Source organism: Amblyomma mixtum, chromosome 5, assembly GCF_055824585.1.
Source record: "Amblyomma mixtum isolate Tamu chromosome 5, ASM5582458v1, whole genome shotgun sequence".
Classification (NCBI taxonomy): domain Eukaryota; kingdom Metazoa; phylum Arthropoda; class Arachnida; order Ixodida; family Ixodidae; genus Amblyomma; species Amblyomma mixtum.
Window position 1 is genome coordinate 195,389,516 of NC_143016.1, and position 20,143 is coordinate 195,409,658.

General features: G+C 48.7%; 1 protein-coding gene across 7 annotated transcripts in view; it reads right to left on the minus strand.

Moving 5' to 3' along the window:
- Window positions 1–20,143, minus strand: part of LOC149345339 (uncharacterized) — a 154,996-nt gene that overhangs the window by 52,806 nt on the left and 82,047 nt on the right. For all 7 annotated transcript variants that reach the window (XR_016283273.1, XM_089546591.1, XM_089546589.1 and 4 more), the window contains one exon: window positions 12,603–12,836. Coding sequence is in view for 6 of the 7 variants with exons in the window: in XM_089546591.1 (XP_089402717.1) it covers window positions 12,603–12,836 (234 nt within the window). In the remaining variant the exon portion in view is untranslated. The remainder of the gene's footprint in view (window positions 1–12,602; window positions 12,837–20,143) is intronic.

Genomic DNA, 20,143 nt, shown 5'->3' on the forward strand with positions numbered 1-20,143 from the left:
GTCACGCGGTCACGTGGTGGAGCGGCGCAGCTGGCGTGTAAGGCTGTACCTCCGCCATCGATGGTGCGAGCTGGGGCCCCGTCTCTCAGTCTGTTGTGACGTCACGCGGTCACGTGGTGGAGCGGCGCAGCTGGCGTGTAAGGCTGTACCTCCGCCATCGATGGTGCGAGCTGGGGCCCCGTCTCTCAGTCTGTTGTGACGTCACGCGGTCACGTGGTGGAGTGGCGCAGCTGGCGTGTAAGGCTGTACCTCCGCCATCGATGGCGCGAGCTGGGGCCCCGGCTCTCGGTCTGTCGTGACGTCACGCGGTCACGTGGTGGAGCGGCGCAGCCGGCGTGTAATGCTGTACCTCCACCATCGATGGCGCGAGCTGGGGCCCCGGCTCTCGGTCTGTCGTGACGTCACAAGGTCACGTGGAGCACCGCTGTGTAAGGAGGCACCACGACCATCGATGGCAGAAAAGTGCCAGCAGTATTGCTTTCGCAATAAAAGTAGTCTTTCTTGCTTTGTTTCAGCTGGAAACACATGGTCAGCCATCCTGTTATGGGCAATATTGTTATGCGGGAAAGTGCACTTGGGGAATTTTGAATATCCCCCCCGTGTGTGGACCCTGGTGGACGCTTTTCATGCATGCTTATGCAGTGGCTCAGTGATTTTCAGAAATAAAGTTCAGCTCCCACGTGCTGTGCATTGTCCTTGTGTTGTTTAGTGCTACTAAAAATAAGCGGAAAAAACCTGCTAGTTCAAGAGCTGGTTCCAGTAAGAGTGGAGCAATTTATTCAGTGGTAGGACTGCAACTCAAGACTACCCATTTTGAAAGTGCTCAGGCAATTCCGGAGGTGGTGAAAAACAAGAGCAACAAACGCCAGTTAGGTTGCCTTCTGCTTGGCTCAAGGCTGGCATCGAAGGTCGCGCCAGCCTTCATCCCTGATGTAAAGCTAGCTGTCCCTCAGAAAGCTTGGCATATGCAAATGGCCCAATGTGGAGCCTGCACTTTGGTTTTATTCATGACTGTTGGCGATGCATTAGGTTCTTTTAGTGGCTTAATATCGGAGTTTAAAAAACAAGTAATTTTACAAGCGTTATCAAACTCTTTTGTCTCAAAGCCATGACTGCAGATTGCAAAACATTTACTTCGTCAGAAAATGCAGATGATCCATGCTAAGTTCGCTAATTAAGAGTTCGCTAACTAGCTCTTCTTGTAAAATACCCAAATATATTATGTATAAAGCAGTTATTAATCACCTAGAAATTAATAACCTTCTCTACAGTCGACAACATGGCTTTAGATCGCGATTGTCAACAACCACACAGCTAGCAGAGATAACGCACAATATTGCAAATGCACTTAAAGCACGGGGCCAGTTAGATGCCATTTTTTTAGACCTCACTAAGGCATTTGACTTAGTTCCTCACCAAGACTTACTCACGAAACTGTGGGCTATAGGCATCGAAAACAACATCCTTACATGAATTGACTGCTTTCTGAAAAACCGTAAACAGTGTGTCAAACTGAAAAATTCAGAGTCTGATAACTTGGATGTCTACTCAGGAGTACCACAGGGTTCATTCCTCGCCCCCTTATTGTTCTTAACTTATATCAATGATATCCATTCATGCATTCACTCTGGGATACAAATTCGACTCTTCGTGGACGACTGCATAGTATATAAGGTAATAGATTCTATAGAAGATCAGATTAAAATAAATGAATCTCTATCGGCTATTCAGTCTTGGTGCACCAGATGGGGAATGAGACTGAATGCCACTAAAACAAAGAGCATAATTTTTAGCAACAAGAAAAAGCCACTAGATTTTTCATACATTTTAGCCAATGTCCCAATCGAGAAAAGTAATTATATAAAATACCTAGGCGTGACACTATCAAGCAATCTAAGCTGGGAACAGCACATAAAAAATATATGTCGTAAGGCCCAAGGAAAGCTGCATTTCCTTAGAAGATTATGCAATGCTCCTCCTAATGTAGGTCAAATGTTTAGGAGAATCCCCCAAGGTGCAGTAGATCTACTCCACCTTCCCCTAAACATCTGACCAACACTGTTCCCACTTCGAGTTATTGATCAATTCGCTCTCGCCCTACCATAAGCTTGCTGTCGCGGTTAGTTCAGTTGGTAGAGCGACTGCTCCGGTGAAGTGGTGGTCCTGGGTTCGAACCCCGGACCAGGACAAATTTTTCTTTAACTACGAAGTTTCTGAGAAAGCTGTATAGCTTTCCTCTGTAGCCGCATGGCTGCGCTCGGGTGGATGTCAATGAGTAATTACTCCCTTATTACAATTCTACACCTTGGGGGATTCCCCTAAACATTTGATCAACACTGTTCCCACTTCGAGTTATTGATGAATTCGCTCTCGCCCTACCATAAGCTTGCTGTCGCGGTTAGTTCAGTTGGTAGAGCGACTGCTCCGGTGAAGTGGTGGTCCTGGGTTCGAACCCCGGACCAGGACAAATTTTTCTTTAACTACGAAGTTTCTGAGAAAGCTGTATAGCTTTCCTCTGTAGCCGTATGGCTGCGCTCGGGTGGATGTCAATGAGTAATTACTCCCTTATTACAATTCTACACCTTGGGGGATTCCCCTAAACATTTGACCAACACTGTTCCCACTTCGAGTTATTGATGAATTCGCTCTCGCCCTACCATAAGCTTGCTGTCGCGGTTAGTTCAGTTGGTAGAGCGACTGCTCCGGTGAAGTGGTGGTCCTGGGTTCGAACCCCGGACCAGGACAAATTTTTCTTTAACTACGAAGTTTCTGAGAAAGCTGTATAGCTTTCCTCTGTAGCCGTATGGCTGCGCTCGGGTGGATGTCAATGAGTAATTACTCCCTTATTCCTCCCAATGTAAAACTTAATGCATATAGAACGATCGTGAGACCAACCTTAGAATATGCTGACATTATTTGGAGTCCACACCAGCAATATTTGATAGGCAAACTAGAACGCATTCAAAACTTAGCAGTACGCTTTGTATACTCAAACTTTTCCAGACATTCCAGCGTATCTACACTACTTCACAGAGCAGATCTTCCCAGCTTGGCACAGTGTAGAACAACATCAAGACTCAAATTTCTGTTCTTACTTTATCACGGTAATTTGAACATATGAAGGGAAACCTACCTCCAGGAACCATTTCGTCACTCTTCGAGAACTAACCACGAGAAAGCACTTCATCAACCCATAAGACATATTAATGCTCATAAATATTCTTTGTTTTCAGCGGCTATATCTAGATGGAACAAACTACCCTCGGCTGCTGTAAACTGCAACTCAGTTGAATCATTCATAGAGCATGTCAAAAACATTGATTCATCAGTAATGCCACCATGATAAAACGATGATGCTGACTTTCATTTTGTATTTTTTGTAACTATACTTGTTTCCGTGCTGAACCCACTATTTTCGTTTCCCTGAATTGGGCACCACGATGCCGCTATGATGATGAATTCTTATTTTGTATTATATATGTACCTAACTTGTTCCCCTGCATTGTCTCCTCTGTATCCACTCCTGCATGGGCCCGAGAAGGGTCTGCAGTATTTGTGAATAAATAAGTAAATTCCTGGACAGATAAGATTCTGCCACCGGATATAACATCACTTTTTTTCTCAAATGCAAGTGTAAGATGTGTCTTTGAAATAAAAATTGATATTGTGGTCATTCAGGTGCTTACATCACAATTCTTGGCATTTAGATTTTGCTATTTTAATCAACTATATTGACACTTTGTGGCACGTTTTGCACATCCCTTTAGAATATCAACCCTAAAAATTCTGCACAGAAAAACTAATAAATTATCTTTCTTGGGGCCTAAATTTAATATTGAAGTGGAAGAATACTTGACTTGGATAGAAAGAAAAAGTGGCGCCCGAAAGGGATGTTGTTACCTTTGTAGAGTTTTTCAAGATCTGTTCAGAAAATTTTCGCATACAGTGGCACCTTTCTTTTTTTGGAAGCTCTAATTTAAAGACAAAAAAGTGTGCAAATAACGCGAGTAAATATGGCAGCTGAGGTGGCAAGTAGGAGTGCCAGTTCATTAAAGCCCCACCTGTGTGGCTCTGGCACCACCAGAATATTGCCAAGTGCCAAACACAGCAAGAGCCCTTTTCTTTGGCCACAGCCTTTGTCATGCCACGCCATGTTTTCTTTAGCCTACATGTATTTGTCAACCAGGCATGCCTTGCAACTATGCCGAGCTACTACTACGCCGGGAAGAGTATCTCTCTCCCCCCAGAGGGGAGCCTGCAAGCAGAGACAACACCACATGGAGGGATGTGTGGAACCTCAGCGTTTCCATCACCTGCAATGCCCTGTACAGGATATAACCTGGATAGGATTCCGCTAGGTGGCGCCGCCCTGGTTAGCTGGCTGCCTACCGCGCTCTGCTTTAGCCTGCCCCTGGCCTGGTCCAGGGCCTCGCCCGCCCCTGGATTTACACTCCATCGCTTCAGGAAGGCTCCTGAAGCACGTGGAAACCATTGGCATCACGGCCCGCTGCCGAACTGGCCCTCCAAGCGTCTCCAAAACTGTGAAGCGGCGCGGCGCCTCGCTAAACCTAACGCGCCGCGCCTACACCGCCGCAATGCAGCGTCTGACCAAGCCCCTGCAGCCCAGACCCACCGATGCCGCCACCGCAGGGCCTGTTCCAACCACGTCGACAGCCGTCTCTCAAACGGGTACGTTCAACGCCGCCCACGCAACCGAGCACATTCCTGCCGCACTGCACGCCTTGAGCGACGCTGGGAGCACCGGATCGACGGCCGCGGCGCAACCGGCAGCGTTCGTCGTCGGCGCAGCGTCCACACCTAGCCAACTCCACGCTCTAAGGGACGCCAAGAGCTTCGGGGCCATAGACGCGTCGCAGCCGGCTGCGTTCGTCGCCGCCGCTGGAGCCGCTGCACCTACTCCAGCCAAAGGTCCCACTGACACCAAGACCTCCAGCCCGGCACCCGCGTCGCACACTGAGACTCCGGCTGAGGACCCAGACATGGACCTTACGACGTCCCCGGCAGACGACACTCCTTCCCAGGAAATCGGCTGGACCACCATCGGTGCCAACCGTAAGCCTGCCACCGCAGCCCGACCCCGCGCCGAGCTCATCACAGTTGCCATCCAGCTTCCCCCTGGAACCCTCACCCCCAAGCTACCTCTCTACGACGTACTCGCCGCAGTCGCCTCCGCTGCACAACTTTCCTCGAAGACCAGTGCCGACATCACCCTTCAGGCCAGGCCAGCCCAAAGCCTTGTGTTTCTAAAGACTCATTCTCCTCTCACCGCCCACCTCCTACTCTCTGTCACGCATCTTCAGCTTCATGGTAAGCCTGTCACCATCAAAACTTACACCCCTCATCCTCCCATCTCATGCCTCGGCGTCATCCATAACGTCGGGGGCCACTTCACTCCTGATGACCTCATGCATGACCTGGAATCTTTCAAAACAGATATTCTCGCTGCTCGCATGATGGGATCCACTCAATCAGTGCTCATAACGTTCGCTGGCACCGTCATTCCCCACTTTGTTTATTTCAAACGTGTTGCCTTCCGGTGCCGTCCTCATAAACCTAAGCCTCCCACCTGCACCCGTTGTCTCACTCTAGGCCATCGCGCCCACCAATGCCCCCAGCACAGCGTTCCGGCCAAGTGCCGTCGCTGTGCTGCTCCTCTACCCGCTGACCCTTCCGCTCATGTGTGTGCCCAGCCCTGGTGCGTTCATTGCCAGGTGAACACCCACCCCTCCCTCGACCCCACTTGCCCCTTCATCCTTGCTAAGCAACGCGAGTGTGCTAAAGCTGCATACCTCCGACGCCTAGCTTTGCGCCGGGCCACTCAACCCACCAACCCTCCCCCCTCCCCCGCCTCCTCCTCCTCCTCCTCCTCCTCCTCTAATCATGAATCTCCATCATCTCCGATCACGTCACCACCAGGCTCCTACGCCGCCATAGTTAAAGGATCCTCGGTGCCAGCGTCCCTCTCTTCCACTACACCACCCTCTCCATCCTTGACTGACGAGAGCCGCTCCTTCGACCTCCGGCTCGCAATGCTGGAACGCCAGCAGCAAGAGCAGCAGCGCATTTCCCACGATCTACAACAGCAGATACATGCCTTGACTCAAACCCTCCAGACAACCACCTCCTCTCTTACCTCCCAGCTTAGCAAGCTAAATGAGCACCTTGCCACGTTCACCACTCCTTCCTCCAGCGCCCAGGTCGCCCCTTTGGCTGACCTTGTAGAAACCACCACACAGGCACATCACACTCGCTTGGTTCAGCTGGAAACTTCGGTTCTCCAGATCCTTACCACCCTCCAAGCACAATCAAAGCAATTGGAATCCTTTGCATCTATGCTCCAATCCGTCCATGAGTCACTGCCCCCGGCAAAAAAGAAGGAACGCGTACCATCGCGTTCCTCTCCACTATCATAATGGCGTTTGGCGAGGACCTCGAGATTGTGCAGTGGAACTGCCGAAATCTTTGCCACAATAAGGCCCCCTCCACCAGTATCTACTCACCCGCCCCTCCCTACCTCATTTTCTCCTTCTCCAGGAGACCCGGACGGCCCGCAATGTCCCAGGCTACCGCGCCTACCATGCCACTACGGCCACACCACTTGCGTCTATTTATGTACGCAGTGACGTGCTCGTAGAGCAAATTGACATCCCCTCCACCCTCCTTAAATATTTAGTTGGTGTGGTTTATTACCACCCTTCTTCCCGCATCTCACTCGTCCTTTTGTCTTTTTACAACCCCCCTGTCACTTCCTCTTTATTCTCTGCTCTGGGCAAATTCCTTCACTCTCTTTCTTCTACCTCCCATCTCCTCTTTGGTGGTGACTTTAATGCCCCTCACACACTCTGGGGCTACCCACAAACTCTCAAACCCGGCCGCCTCCTCCATTGTCTGGCCCAGGAACGCCACCTCACTCTTCTTAATACTCCTGGCTCTCCTACTCGAGCGGGCACTGCCTCACAACGCCCTACGACACCCGACCTCACTTTCTCTCGGGGTTCACTTTCCTTTCACTGGCAGGTGACAGCCGAAGCTCTTCTAAGTGACCACTTTCTCATCCATATCACCACCTCTCTCTCCCACATCCCTCGCTGTCATCCGATTATTCACACTGACTGGCATGCTTTTCGCACTAATCTCGCCGCCGACTCCTTTCAATCCTACGACGACTGGACGTCGCGCATCTCTGCAGCGCTCACGTCCAGTAGCCGTCGCGTTCGCTCTCGTTACCCAATCCAAGACCCAGATCCTCACCTTCTCCGTTTATGGCGTCGCCGTAAACGTCTTCAACGCTCCTTTCGCTCCCAACCACACAATGCCCAACTTTCCTCCCGGATCACTGCTTTGCGGGCCGAGATCGTCGCCCACTGTGCCTCCCTCGAGCACTCTCGTTGGAGTGCTCTTTGTGACCGTCTTGACTCTGCATTGCACTCGCGATCCACATGGTCTCTCTTCAAATCCCTCCTTGGCACTAAGCCTGCCCTTGCTCCCACTCTAGCTAAAGCCCTCACTCAAGGAACTCCCTCCCATGTTTTTGATCAGCTCGCCTCTCTCTATCTCCCGCCCCCTCTGGCACCCTCCTACCCGGTGTACTCAGGTGGACCTAACCCCGATCTGGACCAGTCCTTCACTCTCCGGGAGCTCGAATCGGCTCTGGCTGCTAATGCTACACGCTCGGCTCCCGGTGAGGATGCCATTACATACACCACACTTCGCAACCTTCCTGACTGCGCCAAAGAATTCCTCCTTAAAACCTACAATGATGCATGGGACAGCGGCTGCCTGCCCAGCTCCTGGACCTCCTCCCTCATTTCTATGATTCCAAAGCCGGGCAAGCCTCCCTCTCTCTCTAACCTCCGCCCAATCTCCCTGACATCATGTGTTGGTAAGACCCTTGAGCGAATGGCCCTGACTCGCCTCTCTAATTTTCTCGAGACGAGGGAGTTCTTCCCTCATTCTCTCATCCATCAGCTTCCGACGCCACGTCTGTGCACAGGACATGTTTCTGGTTCTCCAGCACACGTTTCTGTCACCTACCCCCACTCAAATTCACGCACTTGTGACCGTCGATGTTCGCAAGGCCTTCGACGGTGTTTGCCACGACCACATCCTTTCCCAACTCGCCTCCCTAGACTGTGGCTCCCGCATGTACTGTTATATCCGCTCATTCCTCTCTAAACGTGTCGCTCGCTTTCGAGTCGACACCTATCTGTCCGACCCCTACAACCTCACCCGAGGCACTCCTCAAGGTGCTGTTCTCTCTCCTACCCTTTTCAATCTCGCTATGGCACCTCTCGCCTCACAGCTAGCTGAAATTCCCGACCTGCATCATATATTTTACGCCGATGACATCACTCTCTGGTGTTCATCTGGCTCTCCCGGTCACGTACAGGACACGCTGCAACGTGGCCTAGATCTCATCGACTCCTTTCTTACCACCGCTGGCCTCTCTCCTGCTCCTGAGAAATCCGAGCTTCTCCTTCTCAACCATTCCTCCTACCAGCGCTCACACAACCACTTCGCCTCTCTCCACCTTTCTGGCTCTCCCATTCCTGTCGTCACACAGTGCAAAGTTCTTGGCTTCCCTTTGCATGCGGCTAAGAATGTGCAAGCCCTCCACCGCGCTGTCACCACCTGCCACTCTGTAACTCACCTCCTGCGGCGCGTGGTCACTCGACGCTCAGGTCTCCACGAGGCTCACGCGTGCCGAGTTGCCCACGCGCTGGCCCTCGACAAGGTCTTGTACTTTGCACCCTACGCTTCCTTCACTCAGACTCAACTTAACGCTCTCGAGACTGCCCTTGTGGGCCTCTACAAGGCAGCTCTCAACCTCCCTATCACTACCTCTACCACTAAGCTCTTTGCCACAGGCCTCTTCCATCCTCTTCGTTCTCTTCTCAGTCTCCATCGTGACTCGCAGCTTGCCCGGCTTTCCCTTACCCGTCAGGGTCAGTGGTTATTGACTCAAGCGGGTATCTCGCCCATTCCAATCTCCCCGTTTACCTCTCCTATGCCCACCCACGCCCCCAATCTTCCTATCCTTCCCCTCCCGACCAACATGTCCCCCGTCCTGCACGCCGGACGTCGTCATGCGGCCGCACAGCACCATTCCCCTCTCTTTGATACCCAGGGTGTAGCTTACACGGATGCCTCCTTCGTGGCTCCTCGATGTTCCTGCGGCTACGCCCTGTACCATCCACACCTCCCTGCTCCTGAAACCCACACCAGCGGGCCGTATCTTCACCCTCCAGACGCATTGTCCCTCGAGGTCCTCGCCATTGCGCATGCCCTCCAGTCATTTTCCCTCCTTCCCTCTCTCCAAGAGTACACAGTCTATTCGGACTCACAAGCCGCTATACACCACATACAGAAACGCACCCTGACCCCTTCTCTCCAACAGGAGGTCGAATGAGCGGTCTCCGCACTGCAGCCTTCCATCGTTTTCCTCCGCTGGGTCCCTGGGCATTCAGGGATTGACGGCAATGAGCTGGCCCATCAGCTCGCCCGCGACACACTTTTCCGGGCACCGTTGATCCCCTGGCCCAAGCCCTCGGAGGACGGTGGGAGACTCACCCTTCGCCGCACCATAAAAGAGGTCTACCTTGAGCTCCGCCTCGACAAACGCCTTTACCCTCCCCATCATCCATCACTCACGGTGCCGGAGTCTCGCCTTCTTCGGCACATTCAGATGAATGCAGTTATCACCCCGTCCCGCCTCTTCCTCTATCGCTACCGATCGGACCCTTCCTGTCCCAACTGCCCCTGTATCTATGTGGACCTGGCCCATTGCCTCTTCTATTGCCCGGCTGCTCAGCAGTCGGGTTCCTTCCCCCCACCCTCTCTATCCATCACCACCTGGCTCGACTGGCTTGGCGCTGAAGGGGAAGAAGGACAGCGGCTTCTGGTCGCCCAGGCGGTCGACATGCTCGGCCTGTAAATTATGGTCGATTAAAAGTCTTTTACTACTACTACTACTACTACTAACCTGGATATAACAAAAGTGAAAAAGTCCGGAATATTTGGTTACATCCAGGTTTTCGCTATGCGCAGTTTTTGCGAGAAAACTTGAAAGGACACTGCAGAACATAAGTGCAAGATGCCGGGATAGTTGGTATTGCATAATGAAATAAAACAGCGCAAGGCACGGGACGGAACACGAAGGAGCAAAACACAGACACGGGCGCTGACTAACAACTGAAGTTTTATTTCGATGCAGGACACATATGTAAGGTGCAAAGAGGGGGGGGTGTGTCCAAGGCGATGCTGCACAATCACCGAAACAGTGTAGTCACATGACGCGCAGGAGGCGTCCAACAGGGAGAACAGAAGAGTGGTCGTAATGCCCTACATTCATGAGGTCAGCCACCGCCTCAAAAAAGTCGCGAAACGTTCAGGGGTTGACATCGTCTTTTCAGCGCCAAACAAGCTTTCCACCCTCTGCCCGAAGGTAAACAAACCTCTGATCGCCCGTGGGTGTGGGCAGACTCATGCAGAACAACTCGTCCCCTGCAAAACCGGCGTCGTCTACTCTCTGCCCGTATCCTGTGGGAAGAGATACATTGGCCAAACAGGCAGGTGCCTCAACATTAGGCTTCAAGAGCACAGGAACAATGTAGACAGTATCGCAATTTCTGGGCACCTTGCCAAGCACTCCAAAAAGTGCAAACGTAAGGATGTTGATCCGGACGAAACCTGTTCCCCAGATTTCAATCGCTGCACAATTCTTGCTAGAGGACGGCACAGGATATCCAGGGAAATCGCAGAAGCGTTCGAAATCCACAACGCAAAGGAACAATGTGTGAGCACACCCTCCCTGTGCTTGTCGCAAAAAGAATTGGATTTTCTTAGAGGCAGGGTAAATGTTTAATCCTTTTCTAAATGCCCCTCTCTGTCATTTTTGCTAATCACCTTGTGCCGCGATTTTAGTCCCATTTTCACCGTTAGTTTAACGCCGTTTTTTGCCTTTTGGCTATGTATATATCTGTTTTCATCGGCTTCACTTTCCGTCCCGGCTTCTTACACCGTGGTTTTTTATCGCTTTTTGTCTTTTTCGGCCTTTCACCTTTTTATCGTTTTCACCCTTGGACGTGACTACACTGTTTTGGTGATTGTGCAGGATCGCCTTGGACACCCCCCCCTCTTTGTACCTTACATATGTGTCCTGCATCGAAATAAAATTTCAGTTGTTAGTCAGCGCCCGTGTCTGTGTTTTGCTCCTTCGTGTTTCGTCCCGTCCCTTGCGCTGTTTTATTTCATATGCAGAACAGAAACCACCCTTACAGAAAAAGTTTTAGATTTTCTATAGACAAATCCCAGAGAACCGTCTATAGGCAATACAAATGCTGTAGACAGTCTATAGAAAATGTATAGATTTATGGCCACACACTTTTAGTAGACTTTTGTCTATAAAAAGTCTATAGACTATGAATAGACAAAAAGCAATATCTATAGGAAGTCAATAAGAAGTCTATAGACTCTCTATAGACCATTTTTATAAGGGCAAAATAAATAAATGCAGGTGAAATCACCTTGAAAACAACCCCCTTACTCAAAGTCATTCATATATGCAGAGAAAGACTATGCCAGCAGCTGCCACCGCCTTCTCTGCGCCTTCTCTCACAATGGCGAGGAGAGCGTACACAGCACCACTGCAGACCGGCTGCGGAGCCTCTTCCCACAGGTTCCCTCTCTTGGCCGGCCTGCCACTGTTGCACGGACTTTCGCCTTGCATCGCCGGTGCTCTTCGCCGTCCCTGCTCCCGACACCCGAGAGTTGTTGGTGCTGGAATCACACCAGCAACCATGCGGCAGCGATGGGAGTGCACTGTTTGTGCCGCTTCTCTTTTTGCTATATCCTGTATTTTTCACTGCTTGTGAACATGAACTGCTCATAACCCAAAAGCGAAAGCAGCGAAAGCTGTGCCAACAGTGCTGGAGCACTGAGTCAACTGTGGTCGCCCGTAGCAGTCGTAGGCGTTCCTCTCATGTCACTTCATGCCTTTTCTGCAAAATTTCGTAACTCAGCATAAGCTAACAGACAGTCGGTGTAGCGAGTTTGTTACATCAAGGTCAACCGGCGCAACACCTCCATTACAGAGGTCTCAAATACATGCGCTTCAATGGGGGCGGCATTGGGGAATTGAGGAACATGGTAAAATTGAGGAATTCGCTACATGTAGGTTCCTTACATTTACTTTAACTGTACTTGCAAGTGCTGACATTGACTTGGAAATTCATGCTCAGGAATTTTTTACTGGAACCAAGCTTGCACGACTCCACTGTTGTTATCCGCCTGTTCTAGACCTGCAACCCTCCTTTCCAGTGCCTTTGTCTCGGTATCCTGCCAGTACATTTTCTTTTCAAATGTGTGACAGCAGCTAGCTTTTGTCGAGGCTTCATATGCCACATGCAAACCACTGGGCACAGCGCACGGCTGAGAAGGTGTACAAGTGGTCCGAGGCACCACAAAACAAAGCTGCTCCGCTAGAGCCAGCATTGGTTCGAATCTTTCTTCATGTATTTTGGGCAGCAATGTCCCCTGGGCTCTGACACAGGCATGCCAGAGCTGGCAGAGGGAGCACCCACCTCGAGGCAGCTGTGGCACAGCAGGCACTGGCACGAGGGGTGCACGTGCAGCTGCTCATCGGCCACATCCTCCAGGCAGATGGCACAGGAATGCCACGACCCCCCCCGTGGGGGGGCTGCAGGCAGGGGGGGAGCCTCCTCCTCCGGCTCCTCCTCCAGCTGGCAGGGGCCCAGGGCGAAGGCAAACACCTCCCGGCCACCCTCGCCAATGCACCGCACAGCCAGGCCCTCGTCCTAAGGGGGGGGGCAAGCACAATCAACTGTCAGGAGCAGCAGTATCTCCCATCCAGCAGCTAATATTCCTTTCTTGTGTGTTACATCATCATCATCATCATTTATTTACGCTTAAGGGCCCCAGGGGGCATAACATTATGGGGGGGGGGGGGGGACGAAGGGACGAACAGTAATCAAAAATCCCGAAGATCAAAGTTGGGAGCATAAAAACAAACATAACTAAGCAGTGTCAGCCACGGAAACAAGTAAAATAAAAAATTGCATCAAAACAAAGAAAAACAAAAACAGATAAAATTTCACAGAACCACGAAACTGAAATGGTTATTATACACGATTTTAGTTTCGATACCTGGGCGCCGCCATGTTTGTTTCACTCGAGCGCCGCCTACCGCCGACGCCATCGTGGGCTGATAATCTGTGGCCCATGGGCTGCAGACGAAAGAATGTGTGATCTGTGGAAGTGTCATCCGCCCGTTTTATTCCTGCCAGGCCTAGAAATTGTGCTTGGGGGTTCGCCTCGTGTTCATCTACGTGTGTGTTATGCTATTAGCGCCTGCAACAACCAACCGGGAGCAGGCGACCATTCTTCGACGGAGCGGACGATCAGTATCGATGAGTGCTATCCTCGCAGCTGACGCGTGTAGGTTCTGTTGCCGGTTGCCTCTAGGGCAAACGTGGCATGGTGTTGCATGTTGGAAAAATGCTAGCAACGTGTGTTCAGTCTCAACATCGCGAAGAGCACTTGAATAGCTAGTTTTTCGTAAGTTTCTCATGAACGCTCTCGCTGCCTGCTTGGCCATGGCGAGTGTGACAATTTAGAAGCAGAGTTTGCGACAGAGTACCCCGTTCATAAATTGCACATTTTGGAAACAACAGCGAGTACATGACCAAAATGAATCCACGTCTGATCATTGCAGTGTTTGTTTGGGGAGATACGCGCGATGGAATTGAAATCCGGCCCCTCCTGCCGCTTTCGTAAGGCTGTTCCTACGAGCAATACAAACCAGTTCACTAAAAGCAATTCGCATTCTCGCCTACTCCGCGCTCGCCAGTACTCACTGGCTCACAAATCACAGAATATGTGTAATTACACGGTCTTATAGATTGGCACGGCAATGGAATGCTATTACCGACTTACTGACGGGCGGAATCGCCGTACCTCTGTTCGAGAATTCCAATCTCAATCGGGTAGGGGCACTGTGGTTGCATTTGTTGTTTCTCTGGTACGGTTATGCATAGTGGACTTTTTTACAGTGCATTCGATGTGATTTCCGTCGAGTAATTTATTACAATGCATGGCAAAATTTACCGTCCCATGCATACCGTGTGTTTTTCTTCTTACGTTGTCGTGGCTCCATTTTTGCCCACTTTGCAGTTGGGTAAAAGTCCTTGTCACCGCGTCCATTCATGCCATGCTGTGAAAAATTAGTTTTTGAACTAATGACATGTTTTTTGTTTTTGTTTTTCAGGTGGCAATGCCCACACGCTCCCGATATTGGCGAACATGTGGGGAGGCGGAACAAAGTTGTGGCCAAATTTGTGAGGTCCTTACATCGTGTGCTCCTGAATAAAACAGCTTTGTCAAACCCGTCCAAAAACTTGACCTCTTAAAATTATGCACAGAGTATAGTTTGGCAAGCCAGGCGCTGCGCTTCGTTCCACGCCCGATATTAAGCACGGGCAGTGGGTTTGTTTCGGCATGCATTTCGTTCACAAAGTGCGCTGATGCGTAAGCTTGTTGTTGGCGCAAGTATTTTTTGTTCAACAACTATGCCCACTGTCAATGCAACTCGAGAGCCGGCGGGAAAGCAGGGAAGAAATAGACATCGCAGACGCCCTGAGGCGTTCGCATTGCATGGAACGCGTGCATACCGGCGCGTTTTTTTTTTTATTCCGTTGACAAATGTCGCAATCGGGAATAAAACATTGATGCCTAGATGACGTTGGTGCTTCGTACAGCATTGTTGCTTTTGTTGTGTAGACGCAAACACGCGATTGAACGGTGGTTACGCGGCCGCACGTTGCTACGCGTGCTGTATTATCAGCCCAGCGGAGGACGGCAACAGTGGGGTGTCGCGCAGCACACGTGTTGGAGAGTATTTCTACCGCCCCTGCTCACTCCTCGTAAAATGGTGTACAAGGTAGAAAAGAAAACATCATTAGACATAATACAAGCAGTGTCTGAAGACAATTTGTTCCAATTGCGTATTGTTCTGGGAAAAAAAAGACAATCGAAATACATCAGTTTTTGAGGCAATCTCCCGTACTTTGAAACTGTGGTCTACGCGGTCAGATATATAATGAGCTGCCAGTATATACTTCGCTCTTTCAATGCCAAGAGAACAATGATAAATCGCGTGTAAAAACTTGAGTCTCAACTTACGTGGACGGATTTCCAAACAATCCCATTGCAGTCTTTCTTTCAAAGTCTCGGCACAGATATCTTTTCTGTAAATCCCTGACACAAACTGAGCAGCTAAGTTCTGAACCCTTTCTAATTTGGCTTTACCTCGCACTGCTAATGGATCTCAAATCGTGCAGGCATATTGAAGGATTGACCTAACATTGGCGTTATACAATAGTACGATGTAGACAAAATTGGAGCATTAGAGGCAAGGTGTGATAGCTCAACTGGTTAATTCCACTATATGCAGAAGGTCATTTTCGACTTTACATTCACAGATCCCTGGGAGTCCTCACGCCCCTCTTGGTGCCTTGTGTGGTCCAGGCTGCTCTTCCCAAGTGACCAATCATCCTTCCATGGTGCAAGGTCACGTGACCTGGGTGGCCCTCCTCTCTCTGGGCACCAGAGCCACGCTCGTCATTTTTCTTGAAGGAACCTAGTTGCGCTATAAAAAAGACAAACACAGGAAAAAGCCAAGAGACAGACAGAGCGCAAACTATCAACTGAGTTTATTTGTGTGAAAGTGCCTTATATAGTCAGAATCACAGCAAAAGAACAAGGGGAATGAGAGAAGGGTACAGCCAATCAACTCCTGGTCAACAACAGGTGCGCAGAAAATGGTTTTCCTTATTGTACAGTTTTACAGAAGTGTCGCTTACACATTTATCACCGTTTTCTTTAATGTGATAGGCCTCCAAAATCTCCCGCGCTGTTTTGTTTTTACTTCTTCCTAGTATTTTTATCTGCTTAAGCAGAGGCTCGCATCCACTGCAAGCAAGGCAATGAGCAGGCAAGTTTGCTCCTTCTTTATTCCGAATGGATCGGGCATGTTCCCCTGCGCGTTCATTCACGCATCGGCCTGTTTGGCCCACGTAGGCGCCTCCACACTTCAGTGGGATTTCATACACCACTCCAGTGGCACATTTCACATACTTTTCGGCATGTTTTATGTCGCATCCACTGCCTCTAGCTCCTTGGTTCCCGGTTCTCGGGCACAAGGCTGCGAGTTTCCGTGGGGCAGAAAAAACAACAGGGACGCCATGCCTCTTGGCCACTTTTTTTACGTTGTGCGCCACTTTGTGTATATAAGGCAACACCACAATCTTCTTTTTTGGCAGCGGCTCATCCACACTACCTCGATTTCTTCTTTTTATCTTCCTGAGAAGATTCTCGGCCACGGCTGATATGACGTCGCAGGGGAAGCCGGCTGAAAGCAACCTTTCAATTTGATTATTAAAACTTGTATGCATTGCATGCGGGCATGACTTGCTAAGAGCGGATTCCAGGCACGAGCTTGCAATTGCTCTTTTGACTGTCTTCGAATGCGCGGAATCATACGGAAGCAACTCTTTCTTTGCTCTTGGGGCATAGTGCCAGCAGGCGTGTTGCGAGCCGAGGTTCAGGTTAATATCTAAAAATTGCAACGACCCACTAGAAGGAAGCTCATGCGTAAAGGTCAAACCTCGCCCATACTGTCTAAAGGCAGTTAAAATCCTACTCACTGAATCAGTGTGGGTCAAGGTTATTTGTTTGGATAAAACAATCAAAAAATCGTCCACATATCGAAAACACTTACATACCCCCAGACTAGTAAACTCGTCATTTAGGGAACGGTCAATGGCAGCTAAAAATATGTTACTAAGAACAGGGGCGACGCAAGAACCGATACAAATTCCTTGTTTCTGAATGTAAAAGTTGTCTTTAAAAGATATGAAGGTGGCTTGCAAATAAAATTCGAGCAATGACATGAAGCTATCAGCTGATACACCAGCCGAGTTTTGGAAGCCTATTAACCCACTTCTTTCAATGCAATCTCGGACAGCAACAAACAACCCTTGATGCGGCAATGAATAAAACAAATCCTCGACATCTACTGAAAAGGCGTAGCCGATATGGTCATTGGAGTTGAAAAAGGTTACAACATCAGTCGAATTCTTTGTAAAAAAGGGGTCCTCAATTTGTAAAGCATTAAGGTGCTTCAGTAAATACTGGCTTATTAAGAACTGCCATGATCCCTCTTCTTAATAAGCCAGTATTTACTGAAGCACCTTAATGCTTTACAAATTGAGGACCCCTTTTTTACAAAGAATTCGACTGATGTTGTAACCTTTTTCAACTCCAATGACCATATCGGCTACGCCTTTTCAGTAGATGTCGAGGATTTGTTTTATTCATTGCCGCATCAAGGGTTGTTTGTTGCTGTCCGAGATTGCATTGAAAGAAGTGGGTTAATAGGCTTCCAAAACTCGGCTGGTGTATCAGCTGATAGCTTCATGTCATTGCTCGAATTTTATTTGCAAGCCACCTTCATATCTTTTAAAGACAACTTTTACATTCAGAAACAAGGAATTTGTATCGGTTCTTGCGTCGCCCCTGTTCTTAGTAACATATTTTTAGCTGCCATTGACCGTTCCCTAAATGACGAGTTTACTAGTCTGGGGGTATGTAAGTGTTTTCGATATGTGGACGATTTTTTGATTGTTTTATCCAAACAAATAACCTTGACCCACACTGATTCAGTGAGTAGGATTTTAACTGCCTTTAGACAGTATGGGCGAGGTTTGACCTTTACGCATGAGCTTCCTTCTAGTGGGTCGTTGCAATTTTTAGATATTAACCTGAACCTCGGCTCGCAACACGCCTGCTGGCACTATGCCCCAAGAGCAAAGAAAGAGTTGCTTCCGTATGATTCCGCGCATTCGAAGACAGTCAAAAGAGCAATTGCAAGCTCGTGCCTGGAATCCGCTCTTAGCAAGTCATGCCCGCATGCAATGCATACAAGTTTTAATAATCAAATTGAAAGGTTGCTTTCAGCCGGCTTCCCCTGCGACGTCATATCAGCCGTGGCCGAGAATCTTCTCAGGAAGATAAAAAGAAGAAATCGAGGTAGTGTGGATGAGCCGCTGCCAAAAAAGAAGATCGTGGTGTTGCCTTATATACACAAAGTGGCGCACAACGTAAAAAAAGTGGCCAAGAGGCATGGCGTCCCTGTTGTTTTTTCTGCCCCACGGAAACTCGCAGCCTTGTGCCCGAGAACCGGGAACCAAGGAGCTAGAGGCAGTGGATGCGACATAAAACATGCCGAAAAGTATGTGAAATGTGCCACTGGAGTGGTGTATGAAATCCCACTGAAGTGTGGAGGCGCCTACGTGGGCCAAACAGGCCGATGCGTGAATGAACGCGCAGGGGAACATGCCCGATCCATTCGGAATAAAGAAGGAGCAAACTTGCCTGCTCATTGCCTTGCTTGCAGTGGATGCGAGCCTCTGCTTAAGCAGATAAAAATACTAGGAAGAAGTAAAAACAAAACAGCGCGGGAGATTTTGGAGGCCTATCACATTAAAGAAAACGGTGATAAATGTGTAAGCGACACTTCTGTAAAACTGTACAATAAGGAAAACCATTTTCTGCGCACCTGTTGTTGACCAGGAGTTGATTGGCTGTACCCTTCTCTCATTCCCCTTGTTCTTATGCTGTGATTCTGACTATATAAGGCACTTTCACACAAATAAACTCAGTTGATAGTTTGCGCTCTGTCTGTCTCTTGGCTTTTTCCTGTGTTTGTCTTTTTTATAGCGCAACTAGGTTCCTTCAAGCAATGCACCAACTTGCCCAACAAGAAGTTCTTCTAAACTATCGTCATTTTTCGCTCACAACATCCGATTGCTGGGCCACAGCATGACGGTATCTGCATTTCGATTGATTGATTTATGAGGGTTTATCGTCCCAAAGCGATTCAGGCTATGAGGGATGCCGTAGAGAAGGGCTCCGGAAATTTTGACCACGTGGTGTTCTTTGACCTGCACTAACATCGCACTGTGCACGCCTTTCAATAAATAACAAGCATAAAGTTAAAAGTTAAACAGCTAATTATTCAATATTGGTTCTTGTGAGCTCCACCGCTGACAATGCTATGCTCAAAAAAGTGATATAATCTCTCACTAACCGACTTTAAGAAACTTTTAAACTCTTGCACTCAACATACACAATTTACACATACACATACACAACATACACATACACAACCACAAAACCATATACCAATATCTTCCCATGAGTGTGTGATCAATTGTTGTTTAAGTTTATCAAGTTTTTGTTAAATTTATCAGGTTGTTTAACTTATTAACCTGATTATCCGTTAACAGTGCTATAAGAAACTGTGCCTGTGTTTCCTCTGCAGCTGCCATTGTACTATGACTGAGGGCCTTTCAAGTTGCTTCATGCAGCTGTTTGCCTCAGTGTCCACCATTTTCTTTAAATGAAAAATAAATCAAATCAATCAATCAAATCAAAAAGCCTATTCTTAAAGGAGTATAGACATTTGATTTTGGTGGCATGTTTTATTCTCTATACTGATGTGGAAGACACCACTATGCATAAATCACCATCTCCTTTTAACCTGCAACTGCTAAACAATTTATAAATTCATTTTTCTGTCACGCTGTTTCAGTTTCAACAGCCGAATGATGACTGTGATGCCAATGAGTCGTTATACGTCATATGAGGCATGGAAAAATGCCAATATAATTGCTGCTTCATCATTTTTCATTCGCTACAGTACTGAAGCCAGCCTTCCTAAAAAGCTGGAATGACAATAAATGTAGAGGTAGCGATTATATTGCAGTTTTTCCATACCTTACATGACCTCAAACCACACTTTGATGTCACAGTCATTGGTCAGCTGTTGAAACCGAAACAGCATGAAAAATAAATTCAATTACAAATTATTTAATGGTCGTAGGAGAATTCCACATAGTAATTCATGTATAATAATTAGGGGTGCACGAATATTCGATAATTTCAAATATTCGATTGAATAGCACGGTATTCATGACATTCACTTTGAAATTCGTCTCGCACGAATAGTGTTTCTGGGACGCTTGCCCACTTGCTTTATGTGGTT